Source organism: Pleurodeles waltl, chromosome 12 (assembly GCF_031143425.1).
Source record: "Pleurodeles waltl isolate 20211129_DDA chromosome 12, aPleWal1.hap1.20221129, whole genome shotgun sequence".
Taxonomy (NCBI): Eukaryota; Metazoa; Chordata; class Amphibia; order Caudata; family Salamandridae; genus Pleurodeles; species Pleurodeles waltl.
In genome coordinates this window covers 214844345-214869550 of record NC_090451.1, presented here as the reverse complement: position 1 = coordinate 214869550, position 25206 = coordinate 214844345, and the positions used below count along the sequence as shown (strand labels likewise).

Here is a 25206-nt window from a genome sequence, read left to right as displayed (position 1 = left end):
TTGAGGCATTGTGTGCAGAAAAACAAATTGATCCCCTTTCTGCCCCCCTTTCTCAGATTCTCCTTTTCATACTCTCTCTTGTCTAGCAGGGGTCTGCCCTGGGCACTCTCATGGGCTACCTTTCTGCCATCTCTTCTTTACTGCAGTTGCCTGAGCAGCCATTCCTCTTCAAGTAGTCTATTTTAAATAAGTTTTTGAAGGGTCTTGTACATCTCTTTCCCCCCTTCCTCATTTATCGTGCCTCAGTGGGACCTTAATCTTGTGCAAATATTCTTGATGTTTTCTCCTTTCTGGCCTACCTTCAGGCTCCTTACAATCAAGAGAGCTTTCCTTGTGGCAATTACGTCTTCCTGAAGAGCTAGTGAGCATCAGGCCTTGTCATCTAAACCTCCTTACCTCACCATCTATCCTGACAAACTGGTACTTCGCACAAAACCTGCCTTTCTTCCAAGTGATAGCATTCCATTTCATGTAGGCCAATCCATCACCCTACCTACTTTTTATGCTCTTCCGCATCTCTCTAAAGAAGAGGAGTGACTCTACCTTCTGTCATTCTACCTGGATCGAACAAAAGAGTTCTGGATGTACGACCAACTCTTCGTGGGGTATGTTGGAGTGAAGAAAGGATGGGTCGTGCTGAAGTGAGCCATCTGCAGATGGGTCGTAACCTGCATTAAGATCTGCTATGCATTGGCAAAAAAAGCAACCCCCTTATGGCTTGCATACTTATTCCGCCAGAGCGAAAGCTGCGACCACTGCGTTAGCATGCAGAGTTCAACTCCTAGATATCTGTCAGACATCAACATGGGTGTCTTTGCACATGTGCATAAAGCACTACTGCCTTGGATAGTGTTGTCTGTATGGATGGGCACTTTACCCGTTCGCTCCTGTAGGACTTCCTTGTTTGAAATTGGTCGGCAGACCCACCTCCTAGGATGATATTGCTTGTGTAGCTATTCTAAGGTAAGGAATCTGCAGCTAGAAGTTTCTGTCAGATGTACAAGTTACTTACCTTTAGTAATGACTTCTGTAGAGACTATATCTAGCCCGCGATTCCTTGCTGACTTACCCATCGTCCCCACTCTGCACACAGATTTTTAGGGACAGGGCTATTTCCCTCTTCGGACCCTAGTTTTCCACACCAGTGGTCAGTGTTTTTCATGGCTCACCACTTCTGGTGTGGAAAGTTGCGAAAAGAAACGGATGTCAATGTGCCTGGGTGGCGCCGATATAGGTGCTGCAGACGTAATTTCCATTGTGGATGATGCCGGCAACCCACGTGGAGCTGAACGATGACATCTACTGGCATGCAGAGATACTGCTCAGGAAAAAAAAATTGGATCCAGGCAGATGCCTAAGGAAATTCTAAGGTTAGGAATCTGCAGCTAGATATAGTCTCTACCAGAAAAGGCGATACCGAAGGTAACTCACTCGTCTGTCAGGACAAGCACTTTGCCGGTTTAGCCTGGCAGAACTTCCTAGTCTAAATCAAGTTCACAGACCCACCTCTGGAAAAGTATTGCTTGGGTATTGATTCTAAAGAAAGGAATCCATGGCTAGAAGTCTCTATCAGATGAACAAGTTACTTACCTTTGTTAACACTTTATCTGGTAGAGACTCTATCTAGCCGCAGATTCCTTACAGACCCACCCATGCTCCCCGCTCTGCAAAGACATTTATGGTTATTGGATTGCTCTGTTTTCAGGGCCTTAGTTCCACTCACTAGTAGTCAGTTCTTCGCGGCTCCGTGTTCCAGGCATGGAAAGTTGCGAAAAGAAACTGACATCAGCACCCTGGGGTGGTGCCTATACAGGCACCGTGCACATCACTTCTGACTGACTACGCCATGCAGAGCAGAATGACACCACCTACTGGCACGCATGATTACTGCTCACAAAACAATTTCCAGATCCTCTTTGACGCCTGGGGATAATTCTGCGGGAAGGAATCTGTCGCTTAATAGAGTCTATGCCGGCTAAGGAGTTACCAAAGGTAAGTGACTTTTTCTTTTCATAGCTAAAGCCTCAGGCATGTCAATAAGTTGCTAACAATGAGTGTTCACGCTTCATTTACATGTTTTTACTCTGACAAGTTGGCACTTCGAACCAGAGTTGCTTTCCTGCTAAACGTGGTGACCCCTTTCCATATGGTCATTCGATTACTCTTCATTTTTTTTTTTATCCCTACCTCATTTTTTAAGGAGGAGGAGAAGCTTCACAGCCTGGACCCCACAAGGGTGGTCAGCTTTTACATTGACCATAGCAATGATTGTTCTGGTAGGTACTTGGAGTTTCTGATTTAGTCTGCCAGCTGTGGCCAGTTCAAGGCCTTCTGTCAGGCTATTTGGACACCTTCAGGGTGGCTTTGTTACCTTTTGCGTAGCTCTGAATTTGCACTTTCACAGGCTTTGGCCTCTAAGCATAAAATGAAGTTAGGAACTGCATCATCATCCCATGTCCTCCTGGCACCATTCACAATGTTTCTCCTGGAGCCAGTCCGGGCATTTGCTCAAAGTCCGTCACAATGCTGCACTTGGAGTAATTACTGATACCATTTTCACTGTCAGCTGATATAAATCTGGTGGCAAGGGAAAAAGCCAGAGCCTGGCTTAATGAACCACTCCTGCCTAAGAATCAGACATTTCCCCAGATACAGGAATTACTTTATTCTTATTCAATTCAAACTGGTTTTATGTAGTGCATAACTATCCAACTGGACCTCCAGTGCTTAATGCAACAACCTCTCTGGACTACCTGCATGAACTCCGGGCAAACCTCAAGCTTCAAAAAGGTAAGTTTTAAGACGTTTTCTAGAGAAAAGTTCTGACTGCTGACCTCTGAGGTGGCAGGAATGGCTTTCCAAAGCCTGGGAACCAGATAAGCAAAGGAACAGTCACCACTTCTTGCACTTTTAACCTTGAGTACCAACAGGAGCCACTGACTGCAGTAATGAAGAGACCTCCCAGGAACGTAGAATGTCAGTAGTTTCCAGGCAATGAGCAGGCCTTTCCCATGAATGGCCCGATGAGCAATGCCAAAGGCCCTGAAGAGAATTCTCTTTCGAACTGGAAGCCAGTGAAGGGCTACTAAGGCAGGCCAGGTTGATTGAAGCTTAGGACTTTTATGAAGGATTCAGGCTGCTGTGTTCTGGACCACTTTTTAATCACATATTTTGGGCTCCCTTAGTAGAGGGAGTTTCCATAATCTAAGAGTCAGTTTATTAGGCCCTGTACCACTATCCACCTCATGGAGGTCGGTAACTTTTGTGGGAACTTTCTGAGGGATCTAAGAATGCCAAAACAGGATCTAGCGAGATTTCGGCTTTTCAGAGTTTATTATCTGTCCAAAAGCCTAGGCTCTTACCTGCTTGAGCTGGCTTAGGTAATTCTCCAAGTTGTTCTGGCCATGCCAGTTCCAACCATCTTGACTAGTTCCTGATCACAAGTACCTAATTTTATCGCCTTAGGTTTCAGACATCTTGCAGACATCCAGTATGTGACCTCTCTGATGCATGAACTTAATTGAATCGAGGTCCATCTGACCTCAGGGGTCAAAGCTGTGATGATTTGAGAGTTACCTGCATATGACAATAGGCAAGTCCAAGTGACTGTACGATCTCTGCTAGGGGCTGTACATACAGATTAAAAAGAGTAGGGCTCAAAGATGAGTCCTGAGGAGCAATACAATGAAGAGGATGAATGGTTGAATAAAATGTACCTTCGCACACCTAGAAGCTCCTGTTTCCTAAGAAGGCTTCCAGCCACTTAAGATCATCCCCTGCGATTCCCACTTTCTGTATCCTTTTAATGAAGATAGGATGAGACACTGTGTCAAAGGCCATGCTAAGGTCCAACTTTATCATGAATGGTGAGCGACGTTGGTCTAAAATAAAACAAAGTTCCTCGGTTGCATCCAGTAGCATGGTCTCTGTGCTACAGCCTGTTCTGAAGCCTGTTTTTTTTTTTTTTTGGGGGGGGGGGGGGGGGGGGGGGTTCAAGTGTTACTTGACATGCTTTTATAATAGTGTGCTCACTATAAGGAGCAAAGAAATGGGTCTGTAACTCTACCAGAAGGGTATTCGCTGTAGACTTTTTGAGGAGTAGCTTTATTATAGCGTGTTTCCATGCTTGAGGTATTTAGCCACTTTTCCAGAGAATGGTTAAGAATCCCCATAAGGATGGACAGAAGAACATTACCACCTAGACATAAAATGTCAGAAGGGGTCAGATCCAAAGGAGATCTGGATTTAATTGATTTTACTAAGGATTCCAGGGTTTCGTGGTTCAGAGGGAGAAGTCGACAGGGTGGGACTCACTGGGGCCATGACATTCGGGAAGGCTGATACCAGGAGAAGGTTTAATATTTTATTGACGTTGTTGAGAAAAAAGGAGGCAAGCATGTTGCAGCAGTCCACTGAAGGTGGGGGACCTAATGAACAAGAGGGAAGATTCATAATATCATTAACTACCTTGAATAGTTATTTGGGGGAGTTCTGGCACTCGCTATCTTTTCCTCAAAGTGGGCAATTCTGGTTGACCTTATCACTCGTTTATATTTTTTGATCACTGTTCTATAGCAGTTTTTACTGTTGTCATTACAAATTTTCCTCCAATCTCTCTTGCTTTTTTGTTGCTTCCGTTTTTAACAAAGTAAGCTCTGTCATATACCAAGGGGCCCTATTTTTGTCTGATTTGGTTTAACAGATTTACAGGGGATTCTGGGCTTTGAGGTGTTATATAACCATCGTTCAAATGTACTGTATATTTCTGCTGTGTCCCCCTTTAGAGAAGGAACTGAATCAGTGAGAGTGGCCGTCCATTTCCTTACATTGAGTTTAGACCATACGCACCTAGGCTTTTGAGCAGGATACTTCTCAGCTGATGTTTCTGGAACCTCAAGGCCAAAGGGGACTAAGTAATGGTCTGATCATAAAACAGGCATTGGGTCATCTTTCTCCAGCTCATTGATATTTGTGAGCACAGTATCTAGGTGGTCCCTTCTATTATGTGTAGGAGTCATTACAATTTGGTGTAGTTGTAGTGCTTCGAGATCTCAAATAAACCCCTTTGCAGAGTCAAACCAAGATTGCTCAAAATGCTTGATAAGATCCCCTAATAGTGAATCGGAAGGAGGACCAGGGGGGCAGTACATCTAATTGGACGGATGGGGAGGGCGTACATCTAATCTGATTCCAAAGCTAAAACTGAGCCTAATAGAGGTTGTGGCTGCAGGGAAGATGAGGATTCTGAGGCTGCCACCTATCCCATATATGGCCTTTATGTTGATTAAAAGATGGCTAGTTGTTCCTCCAGAAGGAGACATTCCTTATTACTCAGGCCCCATGAAAGAATAAACCTCATCCTTTACCCTACTGGTGTGTAATGGGGCATTTAGAACTTGTCATAGCTGCCTGAGAAATGCCCTGCTCAGGCCCAGTAGCCTACCGACAAGTTGCAAGACACCATAGACCTGTCATTGGGGAGCCAAAATTCTTCTCCTCACACCAGTCATCAGAAAGCCTGGTGGATCAGGCTTCATCCTTCTAACTCAATCATGTGTCCTCTGGAGAGGGAGCCAAAACGATCCAACTCCATTGCCTGCTGTTTTTTGTCTACACAGCCTCACTCTGTACAGCAAATCCCACATAGCTTCTATGCTGCTATGTCAGCACTTTTTAGCAATTGGCAAAAGTGGCAGTTGTAGGCTTACCGGAACATATGAAAGAGCCTTTTTCTGAATAGACCATTAATGGCTTGTATGCTTCAAAACAGATTTGAAAAGAATGGAGCAGACGGAGCATCCCTCTGGCCATATTGTCTTTAGTTGTGGAAAAGGTCTTTTATCACGTTGACTGCTGGAAGTGATTACATGGCTGTCCTATCAGAGATGGGTTCTGACAAATTTGGCCTGGATCTGAGAATGCAGCAGTGTATCATAGAAAGCTACTGCTCACCATCGACTAGGATCCTGATTATTAGTAAAAAGAAAAAAAAAGAAAAATTTGCCTTGTTGGAGAGGACAAGAGTGTTACTTAAGACTAAGCCAGGAGGTAGTGCTACAGGATATGACATTTGGTGGGGTACACCATGAAATATATTTATTCGCGGATGACATAATATTGACTAAAATAATTCCGGAGAGTCAAATCAGACAGTGCTGTATATTCTCTAATAGGAGAGAATTTCAGACTTCAAGGCAAGTCTTGAAAAGCCTACATTTCTGAGTGTGGGCCTAAATGTAGGCACCAAGGAATGAATTTAGTGTATCACCACACTGGGCAAAGGATAAACTTAAGTACTTGAGCATAAATATCACTGCTACAGTCCAAGGCCTGTGTCTAGTGAACTATCCAAACCTTTTTAGAGACATTAAAATTGATTTCCAGAGATGGAAACCTCTGTTTTTGTTGTGACTAGAAGGGATGGCTCCAGTAAATGTAACCTTACTTCCTAGATTGTTATCTGTTTCAGGCCCACCCAGTAGCAGTTACCAGTTCAGACCTAGTAGCTATGCAGTCTCTTTACGAAAACATCATCACGGCACGAGGGTGGTGATTGTTAAAAAGAAAAAAGCAACACTTTCTGAAAAACAGATGAATGCTCCCAGGGAATGTGGTCATCTGGGCCTCCCAAATATTAATATACATTTCTTTGCCACTCAGTTTTACAAAGTGTTTGAGTGGCCCCTAAGGTTGACAAAGAAACACTGGACCCGCATTGACCTTGAACTGATAAGTAGACTGTAGGAAAGTGCCTCTTTTGACCTGCTACCCAGGTTCCCAGTGCCAGATCTCTTTCCCCAAAACTGCACAGTCATTTTGCACAATTGTTAAAACCTTTGGATGCCACTGTAAGTCCCTAGTAAATGGTACCCCTGGTACCTAGTTCATGGGGTACTAAAGGAAGGCCCCTGAGGGCTGCAGCACGAATTGTGCTACCCTCAGGGACCCTCTCACTAAGTGCACACAGTGCTGCTTCCGCAGGCTGCATGTCTTGGTGCAGAACTAAATTGAAAACACAACAAGGCTCACAACATGTGTGCCATGTCCCCTAGACACTGCATGCAACATATGTAAGGCAACCCTCTAGCACGCCTTATAGCCCTAAGGCAGGGTGCATTATATTACATGTGAGGGCCTAGCTGCATGAGCTGATATGCCCCTGCTAGGTCTTTGGTACTTCTCAGTCATAGTAAATGAACAGTCAAGCCATTTTAAAAGCACGTGCTGGACACTGGTCATTACGAATTCCCCAGCTACATGATGGCATCTCTGAATCCTGTGATGTTTGGTATCAAACAACTCAGAATAATAAACCATCACTGACCCCAGTGTTGGATTTATTAAAAACTGCATACAAAGGGCCCATTAGAGGTAACCCCTGAAAATCTACCAACTCTTAGCATGGACACTGACTGGTCAAAACTAGTGCAGCCATTTTAGACAGAGTTCTGGCCCCCTGAGGTGAGAGCCAACCTTTCGACGGCTCTGAACAAAGGCCTGTTGTGGGCAGAGGTGCTAACACATTGTCCAGGCAGGGGAGCTTCAAAGGCCTTGCCGCCTTTGTAATTCGACCCAGGCCTCTCCAAATGGTAGAGAAGACCAACCCCCAGTACCTGACCCCACTTTTGGCAGCAGGTCTGGTGGGAAAATTAAGCAGATTAGGAGGTGTGCCCACTTCATGCCAGCCCCACCCCTAAGGAGGACGAGCTGACGTGGACACTAACTTTTAAATTCTTCCATCTTGTTTGAAAGAAATTTAGGCCCCTAGTGTTACGGTTATGCCCACTTCCCGATGGAAGTGGTCATAAAAAGGGAGTAGTCACCTTAAACATGTTGGCTACCACCTGGCACTCCCTGTAACACCCCTAAATTTAGTATTTAGGTGGCACCCCTGAATTCTAGAACTCAGATTACTGATGACCTAAGAAGAGTCGGACACTACAGAGTCGCATAAGCGGCGAAGACTGCAGACACCAACTGACTGGGCCCCAAGTCTATTGGCCTGTCTGCAGCCCTCAACGATCCTGCACCAAAAGATGACCTGCCCTGCGGCCCAGTGACAGTCAAATCTTTGGGAGGGCTGTCTGCCTATGACAAAGACCAAGATCTCCTAAGAACAGTGTACCTGTTCAAGAAGAAACCAACTTTAAAAAAAAAAAAAAAAAACTGCGAGACCTCCTCCAGACCCACCTCTGCACCCGACGCCCACTGCCCTAGTCCAAGTGGCACACAGGTCCTGTGAAGGTTCCCCAGTGATTCTGAGTCCACTGTGGGCTGACCTCTGCTGGACTCTATCTCACAGCCTGCAGCCTCAAACCAAAGACTCCCCCTGACTGTGACCTGTCTGGTAGGCTGTTCCCCACTCCAAAGGACACCCCTGCACCCAGAGCCACCCCTGGTCTGTGGGGAGCTGGTACGTCGGTGTCTCTATGTCCCCTAGCATCAGAACTTACCTGGACAGCTGTGTGTGTTCTTCGTTCAGCCTCCAGGCTTCAGCCTGCAGCCTTTTTCCAAAACTGATCTCCCCCATTGATTTGCATTGGGGGCCAACACTGTATTGGCACTCTGCACCAGGCCATCCCTGTGTCGCTGAGAGTGTAGGTTTTGTGCTGCCTTGTGCCCCCGTGCTTGCCTCAACCCTAAGAAATCGACCCCTAACACCGCTTTACCCACCTGTGAGCAGTACATCTTTGGGTACTCCCAGTCTCCATTGGTTTACATTGGGCACCTGACACTGTGTTGGCACTCTGCTCCCAGCTGCCCCTGTGCCGCTGAGGGTGTAAGTTTGCTGCTGTCTTGTGGCACCCCCCCTGTGCTTACCTCAACCCCAGGAGACCAACCCCAGACACCACTTTGCTCACCCGTGAGCAGCACATCTTCCTTCACCCCCAGTCTCCATTGGTTAACATAGGGCACCCAACTCCGAATTTGACCTCTGCACCCGCCGCCCCTGAGCCACTCTAGTTGCACTTTTGGTACTGATTGGAACCTTGCCTGGTGTTGACCTAAAACCCCAAAGACTGTATTTGTAAGTTGGGTACCTACCTGCAAAACTGCATTTTGTTTTCCTCCCTTAGGTTAACATTGCTGAACTGAAAAATTGCACTATGTTGGTTTTCAAACTGCACAGTATTTATGCTTGCCAATCTACTTACCTGATGACGAAGTTCTTGCGACTGAAACATATATAAAAGCAAATGTTATTTTTCTAAATTGGTCTTGGATTTATTAATTGACTGTGTCTCATCAGTTGCCTCTGTGCGTGCAACAAATGCTTAACACTACTCTTTTATAAGCTTAACTACTCATCCACACTACCACAGAGCATTAGTCCTATCTACTTTTGCCTCTGCAATATCAACTGGGGATCCACTGAACTTTCTGTACAGTGTACTTCATTTTAGTGCACTATATAGAGAACCAGCTTACTACATAGACCGATATAGGACATATTGTGGCTCCCTAAACAACATAACCCTAGTGTAGCATATGTATCCAAAATTACATGCCTGATTAAGGAAATATGGGACGAGGTGTGAAAAGATGCAGTGTTTATGACTTTTCTTTTACCCTTCACACCAGTTCGGTCAAAATTAAAATCAGCATTATTTGTTATAAAATCCAGTGCCACATGCCATAACAAGGAGCAGACACTATTGGAGGCAAAAGGTGGAAGCATGATCTTCAAATTATCATGGTATGTTCTCACTGTCAGCCCTACTTTACTATGAATTTTCATAGTAAAGTTATTTTAATCAATGTTTGGAGAGGTCAATCTTTGCCTCGGACGGAAGGGGAGAAGTGGTTCGATCCTCCAGCACCGGACCGGAGCCTAGCGAGGCTGCAACGTCATCTGCAGCGTCCTTCACGGTTCTTGGGGGTTGAGTCAAGGGCAGGTCTTGGTGTGCGGGCTTCACCCATCGATCACAGCCACAATCTTCTTCCTGGGCAATGGCCCAAACTTTCTGCATTGTTGGTTCTGGCATATGGAGTTGCAGCGGTACATTCCGTCCTAGAAAGACTCCTCCGGTGCAATCCCCACTACATGGTAGCTTGTCCTGGCATACGGGGTTGCTGCTAACACGGGCACGAGTCTCAATGTGCTGGAAACAATAACTTCAACTGTGGCCCTCCTCTGTCAAAAGGGGTCACTGCAACGAGGCGATACAGGCCTGGTGCTTCCTGTGTGGTGCCCAATGCATGACTTGGTCCTCTCTTGGCAAACGGGGGCTGTGAGAAAATGGGGGTATTATATGATGTGGTTGTGGGACATCGCCATGTAATTTACATACCAACTCCTTTAGGGCCAGTATGTTTTGTTTGTCAAACCTTTAGCTCAACCCTGAGTAGCTGTGGCTCTGAGCAATCAGGCTTACACAGTGGAACAAGTGTTAAGCATTTGAGCAGTACCAAAATAAATGTAGAAGAAAATAAATGAAACACTCAAGGAATCTGACCCCAAACTATAAAAATAGATTATATTTGTATGTATTTTAAAACACCACAACAAAAAAGATCCACCAGTAGGTTCTGGTGTTAACTTAAAAGTTACTTTAGGGCAACCAGCTCCGGTAGGGATCCAATCAGGGGGACTAGCAAGGTCCACAAAGACAAGTACCTCAGAGTTAGGAGCAGACTTCAGATAGTTCCAGGCACTTTTATCGATTTACTAGAGGTTTCTATAGAGTGGTCCTGATTTAAAGGATACAGAATGGTGAAGATGCACAAGGATGCTGTACATGCGATGTGGTCCACAAGGGTCTTTTTGTGGCTACTCCTCAGTCCATGTACTGAGTGAGAGGCGTTCCTGGCCACAGGGATCCAACGTCCCTTGAAGTCCCCTTTGTCCTGGCAGAAATCCAGGCACCACTGGGCTGCCACTCGCGCAGTATAATGGTTACAGCCAAATCCTTTCCTTGGCATAGCTTCTGAGCAACCAAGCTGCATTCCGATGACTCCCCTGGGTCCAGGAGACTCAGGTGCAACTTTGAGCATCAGGTTATGGTCTCTGGTGCTGCACGGTGATAAGAAACGGCAGCCTGAAGATTTGGGCTACCAACTCTTCCCAGCTGGCTTCATCAGCTGTTGTGTCCCTGTGCTGCAAACAGTAGGTCAGCAAACTGACCCTTGGAGTTTCTTGCTTCGCTTGGGCCCTGGCGAAGACTTCTCGACAAGCAGGAATCAGCTGGCACAGTCCCTTCTCTTTTGCTAGCCACCAGGTTCAGCAGGTGAAGTCCATGCCAGTGCAGCCTCTCTTTGCATGTTCCTAGGTGCAGCAGGGCAGTCCTTCTTCAGTGCTTCTTCCAGTCCAGTTGCGATGTGAGTTTGAAGTTCCAGGGGTGCCCTTTTATGCTCAGAAAATGCCCTAAGGGTAGGATGCGGTCAGTAGCCAATGGGCTACCAGGTTCTCCCCCTCCTGATGACAACTTCCTGTGGAGTGTGGCATTTGTTATCCAAAGATGCACCATTCTACCCACTTCCAAAATGGCAGAAACCCTCTCTCAGCGTCCAGAGCTCCCTAGCCCAACCCAGAGGTGTGGTCACCAAGGGAGCTACACACCCCTTAAAATCTGGTTTGACAATTGGTTTCCCCTCCCTATCCCTAGTGCCAGCCTGCCTACATAAAACCAGGGGCCTCCAACTTTTCTGTAATGAGAGCTACTTCTGATCAATGAAAATAGCCCGGAGCTACTAATGTTTTTGAGAGTTGTTACAGTAGTGACAACATCAGAGAAAATTGCAATAGTTGTCACACCTTGTAGAGTTGCTAGTAATGGTGGCCACCCAAATACATGTCACAGTACTGAGTAATGCTAAATTATTTTATCTAGAATATCGACTAATATGTATCATGAATGCACCTGCACAGGAAAGTATAGATTTACAAGAATAAACTCCACATCATTGTATCTTTAAGATATAGATCTTCAAGGTGAATAGATGTGGAGTTAAGAGTGAAAATAAAACTAATACTGACCTTTACGTACTTAACTTCACAATATTGTAGTTGCCTGTATGCTCCATACACTATTATGGCTGCATGATATTTGGAATTTGATATTGTAGCTCAGCACCAACAACCTTGACGCATAAGATAGGATTACTATGAACAATGTCAGAAAAAGCTTTGTCAGATGAAAGTGCCTTTACATGACTAATGATGTAAAAGTCCCAGCCATAAGGGCCCACTGGCATGACGGAAATACTGAAAGCTATAAACTTACACAACTCCGTATGCACTATTATCCAAACAGCAGTTTAAACATTTTTGGGATTTTCAGTCTTTTTGGTTAACAAGCCATAGCGTGCCAGCCTTTCTAAATACTTGCCTTTCTATCTAATATGCACTTCCAGTTTTGAGTTAACACACTCAAAGAAATTCTTGTCTTTTTCAAGGGAAATGGACCTTCTTTCATAGGATGAGAGTAGTCCTGCTAAATTAAGTACTGTCCTGCAGAATGCAGCTGCTTCCAGGGTACTGGTGAGCTAGTGGTAGCTTCCAAGCTACCCATTGGAGACCCCTGACCTAAACAATAGAGAAGTCTCTCTCAAAAGTGTCTCCTATTTTCCCTTCAAAATCAGGTTCTCCTTTATAGCTCACCTTTTGAGCTAACATCTGTTTGGCTTCCTGCAAGTGGGAGGTAATACCTGTCTTCAGTGCTGGCTTCTTTCCTGGGAGTCATCGGCACATCTCCCTGGGAGGTCAGAAAGCTGTCCCGGGGACAGGTTCTTTGTGAGAACGTTAAGAGAACAGGAGAGTAAAGGCAACAAAGTGGTAGCTTCTTAAAAGTTGCACAACCAATCCTGCTACGTTAATTTCAACTAAAGAATCTAGTTGATGTAGAGTTGTTTGATACCTTGGAGTATCAACTTTGGTTGGTCTGCTCCGAGTTAGCACACCTGAGAGGTCAGCGTGGAACCCAGCACTTGCCAAAGAGGCGACCAAGTTCTTCCACAGTAAAAACTGCAGTTTTGTGTGTTTACTGTCAGAACATGTAAAGTATATGTTATGCCCATAAAATATGCTGCACCCTCCTTTAGTGCTTGGTAGGCCTACCGTAGGGGTGTCTTACATTTGTTGAAGGGGGAAGCTTGCCATTGCCACTGCTTTAAATGGTAAAGTCGGGCTAGCAGTCCAAAACTGCTCTTCTAATCTGCAGTGGCAGACTGGGAGACTAATTTTACATGCGTCACACCCAGGGTGACATAACCAGTGCTGAAGTCCCTGGGGTGACCTTCTTACTTACATGCCCTGTTTACCCTTGTAGCTAAGATAGCTTATGCCGGTTGGGTATGAACCAAGTCAATAAACACGTTTTAGGGTCAGGACATTGGCACTAAGGTCTGCTTAGCACACCTCAGTGCACTATGAGTCAGAAAAACTGAAACACCAGTCCAAAAACATGTCAGGTGGTGTTCAGACTAAAAGAGGCATTTGCTCACAGGTGGTTGTCTGATCATTCCTGCACATGGGCAACACCCTGCTCGGTGCACATCCATTTCCTCACACCTCGCTCAGGGAGTCCTTTCTGTAGGGCTCCCCACTGAACCTCACTCCCTTTAGTGCATTCCTCTTTCTCACGGGGCACACTATTCTTGGCAAGCAGGCTGGCGCTTGTGTTCCAGGCTCAGGAGCAGGCAGTCTTGGTTTCCCAGTGTGATGTCTCCTCCACACGGCAGGGAGACAAGCAAGCCTTCGCCCTCAAATCTTGTAAGCAGGCAGAAGTTTTGCAGAGCTTTCCCTGCTCACACAGCCCGCCTTGCCAAATTGTGGGCTCTCATCCTCACTTTCTTATAGTCCATTTCCAGACACCAAATGTTATTAAGAGTCTAGGTCTTAAGTTTTATGTCTGGGTTCTGCTTCTTTGAAGAATACACTTTCCTACTTAAAGACTGTCTGTCACAGCAGGAATGACTCTGAAGCTCGTTGTCCCACAACACAGGCCATGAGAGTAACTAGAGTTCACACCTGGATGTCCAACCCACCACAATGCAATCCACCCCACTCCAACCCGCCCGATCAGTCCACCCACCCCATTTCACTCCATCCCACCCTACTCAAATCCAATACACACTTCTCCACTCCAATCCATCCTACTCCAATCCACCTAACCCCACCCTACTGTAGTCCATCTCACTCCAGCCCACCCCACTGTACCCCAATCCATTCATCACCACCCCAGTTCAGCCCACTCCAATCCAGCCCACTGCAGTTCAGTTCACCTTAAGCCACCCCACTCCAGCCTAATACAGCCCACCTTAATCCACCCCACTCCTGTCCAATCTGCTCCAAACCATCTAAATCCAACCCACCCCAACCCACACTAAACTAATCCACCCCACTCAATCCAATCCACCCACACCAATCAACTCCACCCGAATACAGTCCACCCCACTCCACCGACCCACCCCACCCCACTCCAATCCACTCTGCTCACTACCAGTTCACTTCAGTCCAATCCACACTACTGTACCCCACTACAAAAAATCCATTCCACTCCAATCCACCCTACCCAAATCAGCTCCAATCCACCCCACTCCAAACCATTCCACCCCAATCTAGTCCTTCCCAATCCAATCCAGCCCTCTCTATTCCACCCCGCTCAATTCCATCCCAATTCAGCCCACTCCAGTCCAATCCACCCTACTCCAGTCCAATTCACCCCACTCCAGTCCAATTCACCCCATTCCAATACACCCCACCTCAGTGCAGTCCACCCCACCCCAATCCCCCCACTGCGATCCTCTCCACCCCACCCCAATTCAATCCAGTCAACCCCACTTCAATCCATCTCACTCCAATCCACTCACTCCACTCTTTCCTATTCCAGTCCACCCCACTCAATTCCAGTCCAATTCACCCCACTCCAATCCCTACATCACAACTCACTCCAGTCCACCCCACCCCATCAATCAACTACAGTCCAATCCGCCCACTCCTCTCCAGTCCACCCCTCCACTCCACTCCAGTCCAATTCACCCCACTCAAACCACCCCAATCACTTCAGTCCAGTCCACCCACCCTAATCCAGTTTAATAACCCCCCTCCAATCCACCAAACCTCACCCCATTTCAATCCTCCCCACCCTATCCCAGTCCACCCCAATACCTCAACCCACTCCATGCCACTCCACCCTATTCTACCCTACTCCACGACACTCTCTGCCACTGAACCATTTAACAGTAATCTCCTCCCCTCAACTCTACAACACTCTACTCCCCCACCCCACTCTACAACACTTCACTTCCTCACTCCACTCTAAGACACACCACTAACTTTTAGCCATGCTGAACTGCAGCTACACTGATGTACAACATGGCAAAAAAACCATTGCCAAAGCCAGTAAGTCATGTAGGCAAGACCTAGTGCCTTTGCCAGTGCTTCTTCTTTGTTTGCCTTTAGTCCAGCAAGGTCTTGCAGTGGGCACTGAAAAAAGTTATTTGCCTGCCCTTTTAGCTTTTCTACTTGGTCATGTTTGTTTTCTGGCTTCTGTTCATTATATAAGTGTGTGGAATACCCACCATTGCTCTAATGCAAGGTTAGCCAGACAGTGTTATGAATCTACGAGAAGTTGTAATTTTCTGATTCATAATGTTATATCATATTCGTTTTAGGTGCGAGTTGAGTCCAATATCTTCCGTGGATGGATCATTGTCACCTGTTCACAGCCGGACGAGTTGTGCCGATATTATATGCCGATTACAGGTAAATCACCTAAGCCAGAGGGTTGAAGGATGAATTTGGAGCAAATAGTTTTCCACTCTCCTCTTTGGAGAATGCATCCTAACAATGTTAAAATCAAAGTTCCAATAGTAAAATGAGCTTTATTAATGAGCTCAGCAGGCACCACAGGAAACCCCACTACTTACTAGTTAAAATGATGATTGACGAATGAAGCACTTAGAAAAACAAAATGTTGTTAATAACTTTTTGGTAGACAAGCTGTGCACTTCCCAGAATTTACAATATCAACTTTATTATTACTGTTTTATTAAACTGTGTTCACTGAAATTGAGGGTCATACAATAAAATAATTTGTCACTTCTAAGAATAGACCAGTCTTCTCACAAATAAACTTTTTATACCCATAGATATTTGTCTACAGGCACACAAACCATAAATGTGTACAGGAAAATACACAGACCACAAATTCCACTTTTTGAAGCCAGAGGTATAGCCAGAGGAAGCTCTGCATAGTCCTGCCATTTAGTGTTGGAGTCAGACATTTGTAAGTTGTTTTTCTTCAAATAAAGTCTTTTGAGTCACAAGGTGGATTGTGACTCCCCCAATTAGTTGGCAATGCGCATGGGCACCGACTCCATTGTTTTTTTCTGCCATTGAGTTTGGGAGTGTACTGCAGAGCTCTGAGTTTTTACGTCTTCTTTATGCTTCCATTCGGCACAAACAGTGAAATTAGACTCTAATACTTGGAAGAGGTTTTGATGTCTGCATTTTTGGCGACAATCTCTGGAGACAGAATTACTGATCGACTCCCAACTTTTAAGGGGGCCCATGCACCCTCCCGTCTTCAACAATTTCTGTGCAAAGAATGCACTTACTATGATAGAACAGACACCTTTCTATTGATGTCACCAGTGCCACTTCAAGTACCCATGGTCTGACTTCAACGAGGTTTTCAGCCTATGTCTCTCCCCATGACTGTGGCGGCAGCACACACAAGACTAGCCTTATCTCCACTCAAGCAGTACCCTTCTATATTGACGGCAGAGAAGGTGAGCACATCAGAAGATACAGCGTCAAGCTTCTGATGATGCCATTTACAACAGGTCCCGCTCAATATTGAAGAAGATGAGCACACCAGCAATTCAGGAATTCCCTCCCACAAGCCATCGCCGGGTCCAGTGATCTTTCCTTTTGACAGGAGGAAGAACAATAAGAGTTTCCCCACACCTGAACAACCCCTGGTCCTCAAACGAAGGCCTGAGCAAGGGTTTTGAGTATGGTTGGCACCAACACACACACCAAGCTTCAGAGGTTGCCTCATATCCCATGAAGAGCTGACCCAGTGTTATTTGGTGCGATCTCTGTTAATGTTTAGAGCCCTTTTAGTGTCCAAACAATGGAATCTCTCTTCATCTTGATGAGCATGACGATTCTGCAGATTGTCTACATATTTGTCAGGCAGGTATGTGGGTGTTAGTACATGTGTTCATGAAGCACTACTGCCTCAACAGTCAGTTCTGGGGAGAAGGGCATTTTGCCTGCTTGGTCCTGCAGGACTTTTGATACGAACCAGTTCACAGACCCACCATCTTAGGAAGTACTGTTGTGCTCTCTATTCACAAGGTGAGGAATCTGTGGTTAGAATTATCCATGAGAAGAACAAGTTACTTCCCAATGGTAGTGGGTTTTTTTGGTGGATACTCTAACCATTGATTCCTCACTGACTGTTCCTCATCCCGGTTCTGTGAACTGGACACCTTTTCCATTAAAAAAGGTCCCAATTTAGAGATCGGCACACTAGTCAATGTCAATTTGCAGATAGGCACTGCATCTGAGGGTCCTGCAGCCCAAAATAGCAGCTGATGTCACTGCGCAAGGCGGTTGGTCATATCAGGCTCTGCTCATCACTTCCAGAGCTGAGTAACGTCACCGTGGAGGTTCACATTGCCTACTGGCATGCAGGAGTACTGCTTTGAAGTTTCCAGATCCAGTCTGATGGCTTGGAAATATTCTCAAGCTGCGGTATCTGCAGTTAGAGTATCCACCATAAGGATCATTACCAAAGGTACTTAACTTGTACAAACGTTCAGAGGGTAACTATAAGAAATGGGGTTGCTGGTTGAGGGGGGTAAAACTTCAGGTAGGAACCACAATCCTTGTCAGGATGAAGCCCCAAGGAAATCATAAATTAACCAAATAAATTAACCTGTGCTCAACCCCCTTGGGGCAGAGCAGTCAGGCTTAACCTAGAGGCACTGTGTAAAGGATTTGTGCAACACATTTCAAACAGTAATAAAGTGAAAACACCACACAAAAAGGATCCCACCTCAGATTAAAAGGCACAAAGAGCCAACTATGGATATCTGGTAGCGCGGGACTGGGACAAACTCTCAAGGTCACGCTGACCATGATAGAGCGCTGGCCAACTACAAGGACCCAATTTGGCCCGCTGAACAAAGTACCTTAAATCCTGGCTTGCAGAGCTTTGCATGGATCCTTGATGAAGATTAAATGCTGTACAAAAGTGCCCCTTTTTAAAATGCCCCCCAACACACACACACACACACCACACACCACACACACACACACATTTTGCTCACTGGTACTGAGGTTTTTCGACTGAGATGCACTGGGTTCCCGCTATCATATCACCATTGTTCTTTTCCTAAAACAAGGTAAATTGTGTACAACTGCACAAACACCACTGCCTCTGGAAGTCCCTAGTAAATGGTATCCCTGGTGCCTAGGGCCTGGGTACCAGAAAGGATCCCAAAGGGTGGCAGCATGTACCGTACCACCCTCAGAGACCCCCCTAAAAATTTCACACAGCCTGCCATCACAGACTGCGTGTCATGGCACTAGGCATGAAGAAACACACCATGTCACACAGATTGTATGCCTTACCCTACTCACTGCCTATAAATATAGGTCACCCTTACAAAAGGCCTTACAGCCCTAAGGCAGGATGTATTACATTTGATGTGAGGACATATCTGGGCGAGCAAGTATGCCCCTGTGATGTCTTGTTCTATTACGAGATAGTGCAAGTGAACAGGGAAGCCATCTTAAGGTATGTACTGGGAACACGTCATTACGGGTTTTCCTGCTACCTAATGGCTTCACTGAAAACCTGTGGTGTTTGGTATCAAGCAACTCATCTTGATAAATCTACACAGATGCCAGTCTTGGATTTATTATAAGCTGCAGTTGGAGGGCCCCTTAGAAGTGTCCCCTGAAACCTACTAGTCCTCTAGTATGCTGGCTGACTGGCAGTGACCAGCCTGCTACCACAGACATGTTGTCTGACCCCCGTGGAGGTGAGAGCCTGCGCTCTAAGAGGACAGAAGCAATGCTTGCTTCGGAGGAAGTTATTACCACCTTCTCCAGCAGGATGATTAGTAAATCTGCATACCAAGGCCAGGGACTTCAAAGACACTGCCGCCTTTGGTATGCAACTCCAGCTTCCCCAGACCAGGGAGTTGCCACCCCCGGCTCTGAGGCCCACTTGGCATCAGGAGAATTAGGGAAAATTACTAATCCAGTAGGCGTGTTCCACCTTTTTGCTAGGCACACCCCTAAGGTGGGCTGCCCAAAGTTGACACTTGAGGAACGGTTCCACCATCTTATTTTTGGTGGAGCTAGGAATTCTGGTACAGGGATATGTCCACCTCCCACAGGATATAGGAGAGGTGTAGTCACCCCAAGAGTAAGTAGCCTATTGGCAACTATTCTATGCTCCCCTAATCACACCATAAATTCAGTATGTAGGGGGCCTTCTGACACCAGAGACATAGATTTGTCTGACCCCAGAAGAAGAGGACAAAGAAGGGCTGAAGAAGCAAGAACTGCAGACTGCTGGTGTACTTTCGGTGTGGCTCGCTACCTGCTCCTGTCCTGAGAGTAGCAACATGTTGACTTGTCCTGCATCTGTGCATCCTGCAACAGCCTCTGAGCACCTCCAGCACCAGCATCTTCCTTGAAGTGGAGGAGCCACTTGTCTGCAGGCACTAACCGCAATGTCCAGCACACAGTTATGCGGACCACCGAAGTCCCCGACGCAGCAGCCACTGAGGAGGAGGTCCTGTGCTCCAAGAAGTCAAATCTACCTCCCCACCAAATGTGAAGAGACCAGGACCCACCAGAGCCATCCTGCACCATCCCGTGGGGTACCAGACCCCTTGCAGCAACCAAAGATTGTTTGAAGTCCAATATGTGCTCCTACCCTAAAACCGTAAACCAGCCGTTGAGCAGCGCAGGGGACATCACCAAGAGTGACGTAGCTGCCTTTTTCTATCTCTCTCTTGCAGGTCCACCCAAGAACCATGGGCGCCTTGACACAGAAGCACCTGCCAACCTAAACCCACTGTACCTGAGCACCATGGCCAGGTCCACGACCAACGATGGTGTTCTCTTGCTCACAGGAGCCCCATTGACAGGGCTGACCATTGGGAGCTCCCGGACATATCCCCAAGTCTCCCCTTTGTAGTCTTTTTCTAGGTGGTCCTCCATTGTTCTCAACCATGCAGTGTGCAAGGCACCCGACTCGACCAGCACCACTGCACTCGGATGTCCCAGACAGCTAAAACTATACTGTTGGTGTGCCTAGTGATCTTACCCTCTTAGCACTCTCCAGTCTACAGGGGACCCCCGAGAACTGTCTGCAAGGAACCCCTTGAAGTAAAAGTACTTTCAAGTCTTAACCATGTAAAAGCGCATTTGAGTAAAAGTGTTACTTACTTGCAACAAAGTTGAAACATTGCACAGTACTTACCTTCTTGAGGTTTTATGGTGTTGAAACATTATATAAACAAAGTAACTATTTGTTCGATGGCATGTGTGGCTGTAGGTACACATGCTTTGCATAAGTCCGCCATCTAGTGTTGGGCTCAGAGTGTTACAAGTTGTTTTTCTTCGAAGAAGTTTTTCGGGTGACGAGATTAAGTGACTCCTCCTCTTGATGATACTGCACATGGGCATCGAGTCCTTTTTAGATTGTTTTGCCACAGGCGGGTGAAGTGAAGAGTGTGTACATGTATATGTAAATAGATAATAAAGAAATGAAATGTTCATGCAATGTATATACATATTTACAGTATATTGCACTGCAGCAGCAACAGGCTCCCGGGGAGGAGGGAGGGCACATGTTAATCTACAGCACTACATGCCATGAACAGATGTCTACAGGGTAAGTAACATTTTCAGTTTGATGGCATGTGTAACTGTAAATACACATGCTTTGCATAGACTGTAAAGCAGTCCCCTATAAAGTAAGCGGTGGTCAGCTTGTAGGAGTTGGAGTAGCTTGAAATAATGTCCTAAGTACTGCCTGACCTACATTTGCTTGTTGGCGAGCTAACACAGCTACACAGTAGTATTTAGTAAATGTTTGTAGTGTAAACCATGTAGCAGCTTTACATATATCTGCTATTGGTATGTCCCCTAAGAATGCCATTAAAGCTCTTTTTGTCGTAATGGAATGTGTTTTAGGAGCTACTGGTAGCTGTCTTTTAGCCTTAAGATAGCAAGTTTGAATAGGCTTCACTATCCATCTGACTAATCCTATTTTGTTTTTTTAATAGGATTACCTTTGTGAGGTTCTGAAAATAATGAAAAGATTTGTTTTGATTTTTCTTTTTATTTTTTTTAATCTTTTCTTCTGTCTATGTAGTACATGAGAGATATTTTAACATGAAGGGTGTGTAGAGCTCTTTCAGCAACTGAATCTGGCTGTGGAAAGAAGACTGGCAATTCCACTGGCTGATTGATATGAAAAGGTGAAACTACCTTTGGTATTTGTTCTAAGAACTAATTTGTCATTATGGATTTGAAAGAAAGGTTCTTCTAAAGTGAACACTTGAATCTCACTAACTCTTCTTAAAGAAGTTATTGCTACTAAGAAAGCAACCCTCCACGAGAGAAACTTTAGAGTGCAAGAATGCATGGGTTCAAACGGTGGGCCCATAAGTCTTGTGAGTACAATGTTAAGATTCCATGCAGGAGCTAGAGGAACTCTAGGTGGAATCACTCTCTTAAGGCCCTCCATAAAAGTTTTTATAACAGGAATTCTAAATAGGGAAATATGTTGTCTATTTTGAAGGTAAGCAGCTACTGCTTCCAAATGAAGTCTAATAGAGGTGTATGACAGGTTTGTTTTTTGTAAGTGTAACAAATACCAGACAATGGCCCTCATTACAACATTGGCGGTAAATCCCGCTTACCGCCGTTCAGAAGACCGCCAACACACAGCTGTGGCGGCAGAAATCTGCTACAGCTATCACGACCCACAGCTCGGAATCCGCCAAAATCCAGACACCCACACAAGTCCACCACACCAAAGGTCAGTGATAAACTGGCGATAACAAAACCTCCAGCGTCACGCCAACAGGAATACGCCCACACTATCACGACCCACGAATCCATGCAGCGGTCTTTCAGCCGTGGTATTCCATTGGTGGTACACACCGCCGCACTCAAAAATACACACACATTTACAAAACACAACCACATTGGACAATTCGAAATATACACACACACCTGATACACATACACACACCACTCCCACACATCCAATCCAATATAAAACACACACCCACATCACCCACAAACCCTTACTACCAAAATTGCGAAAGAAGGCCAGAGGGAGACACCACCAGAAATAGCATCCACAGACACACAACATCGCCACTCACACAACATCCACATACCTCAGACAACACACACAAACACATCCCCTCACACATCACAACACACACCACCCCACACCTCACCCACACCACATCATGGCACCACAACGACACCCCAGGTTCTCAGAGGAGGAGCTCAGGGTCATGGTGGAGGAAATCATCCAGGTAGAGCCACAGCTTTTCGGATCACAGGTGCAGCACACCTCCATTGCTAGGAAGATGGAGCTATGGCGCAGAATCGTCGACAGGGTCAACGCAGTGGGACAGCATCCAAGAACACGGGATGACATCAGGAAGAGGTGGAACGACCTACGGGGGTAGGTGCATTCTGTGGTTTCAAGACACCAGATTGCAGTACAGAGGACTGGCGGTGGACCCCCACCTCCGCCCCCAAGACTAACAACATGGGAGGAGAAAGTCTTGGCAATACTGCATCCTGAGGGCCTTGCTTGAGTAGCAGGAGGAATGGACTCTGGTAAGTCAACTCTTAACTGTTATATCCCCCACCCTACCTGCATGCCATCACATACCCCCACCCTCACCCCCATCACTCCAACACCTCACATATGTCCTGCTATCACAAACCACCCCTCTCAACACCAAGCCCTGCATGCAACACCAAAGCATGAACACCCATCGCCAAAGCATGTCCACTACAGATATCCACACAGACCCCAAACCAAATATAACACAAGGACCGAGACATGAATGCAAGCACTGGAGTACACGGTCACTCACCCATTGCACACAATGGCACACACAGATGCAATAATCATGCCTTTACACCCCTGCAGGATCCCTACCCAACGTCACCGGACAGGAGGTTCCAGACATGTCCACTCCCCCCCACAGAAGAGGCCCACAGTGATGACAGCTGCTCTGTACAACTGGATCAAGATGACCAGCCCGGCCCATCTGGGACCTCGGGACATTCGGTTCCCCTGACACTGGCACAAGCCACCACAGAGCCTCCCCCCTCAGGAAACACCAGCACAGCACCCACCCAGCGAGCCCATCCCTCTGTCCCCAGGACACGTCAAGCAGCAGTGTGTCCACCACTACAGGGAACCCAGGCAAACCCACCACCCCAAGAAAATCAGGGACCTGGGGGCAGTGGGCACACGGTTCAGGGGACAGAGGGACAGGAAAACAGGGGAGCTGGGAGGACTGCTGTGCGACAGGGGGAGGACAGGCCCAGGGAACCCACTCTCCATGAGGCCTCCTCCAGTATCATGGGAGCGTACCATCATTCCCAGGAGATGATGGCAACGGTACTGGCCAACTTTCAGGAGACCCAGCGGCTGCAGGAGGAACACTATCTGGGGATCAGGGAGGAACTCAAGTCCATTAACACCACCCTGGTCACCATTGTAGGGGTGCTGCAGGACTTTGTCAACACCAGGAGGGACACTGTGGCACAGCAAGGGGCCCTTGACACTAGCCTGGATGATGAACAGCCCACCACCTCCGCCGGCGCTTGTGGACAGGAGGAACCGCCACAGGACCACGACACCAGCACCCCACCACTTGCAGATGGAGAGCCACCCCGCAAACGGTCCCTGAGATCCAGGAACAAGACAGAGAACATTTCCAAGACCCCCGCCAGGAAATGAGACCCCCTGAATGTCATCCTTCTGTCCTACTTTGTCACCCTGTCCATCCTTAAATTGCCCTAGCTCCACTTCCTATGCCCCTTTGGACAATGCACCTGTGAAACAAATAGACTGGACTCTGCCATGGACATTCTTCCACCATCACCCCTGACCATTTTACAACCCCCTCCACTTATTTGCACAAAAATAAACACACATCAATCACAAAACAATCTAGAGTCAGTCTGTGCTTTCGCAAATGAGTATTTACAATAACTATGGAATATAGCAATGTCAATTTTATTGTCAACATACCGATGTAACACAGCTCTAGTCCATGAGGAAGTATAGCAGCGGTCACACAGTGGAACCCACATCTGTGAAATGGAAAGGCAAAGTGACAAGTCAGGGCCCATACACTGGGTGAAAGTGACAGACTTATGATAGTTCAAACAATAGTATGAGATGTTTGAGGCAGTGATATCTTCTTACCTGTATCTCACTGGAAGTATTGCTGGATAACGTTGTTTCTGTTGTCGATATCCTCTTCTTCTGCCTCCTCTTCTTCACTGTCCACAGGCTCCACAGCTGCCACAAGACCTCCAGCTGGACCATCCTCCTGCAGAAAAGGCACCTGGCGTCACAAAGCCAGGTTGTGCAGCATACAGCAGGCCACGATGATCTGGCACACCTTCTTTGGTGAGTAGTAGAGAGAACCACCTGTCATATGGAGGCACCGGAACCTGGCTTTCAGGAGGCCGAAGGTTCTTTCTATAATCCTCCTAGTTCGCCCATGTGCCTCATTGTAGCGTTCCTCTGCCCTTGTCCTGGGATTTCTCACTGGGGTCAGTAGCCATGACAGGTTAGGGTACCCAGAGTCACCAGCAAATGTCGAGGGACAACTGTTAGACACACACTAACCCATAGGGAAAACCCCAGACCCAGACAACTATTCAAAGGGTATAGGCTCCTTGTCCTCACCTATTAGCCACACATGGTGCCTCTGGAGTTGCCCCCTCACATAAGGGATGCTGCTATTCTTCAGAATGTAAGCGTCATGCACTGATCCAGGAAATGTGGCATTCACATGGGAGATGTACTGGTCGGCCAAACACACTATCTGTACATTCATTGAATGGTAGCTGTTCCAGTTTCTGTACACCTGTTCACTCCTGCGGCGGGGTACCAAGGCCACATGTGTCCCATCAATGGCACCTATGATGTTGGGGATATGTCCCAGGGCATA

At 46.6% G+C, this 25206-nt stretch overlaps 1 protein-coding gene across 1 annotated transcript in view; it reads left to right on the top strand.

The window, feature by feature from the left end:
• Nucleotides 1-25206, top strand: part of FANCA (FA complementation group A) — a 701003-nt gene that overhangs the window by 348583 nt on the left and 327214 nt on the right. The window contains exon 31 of the mRNA XM_069217268.1: nt 15616-15706. Coding sequence (XP_069073369.1) covers nt 15616-15706 — 91 coding nt within the window. The remainder of the gene's footprint in view (nt 1-15615; nt 15707-25206) is intronic.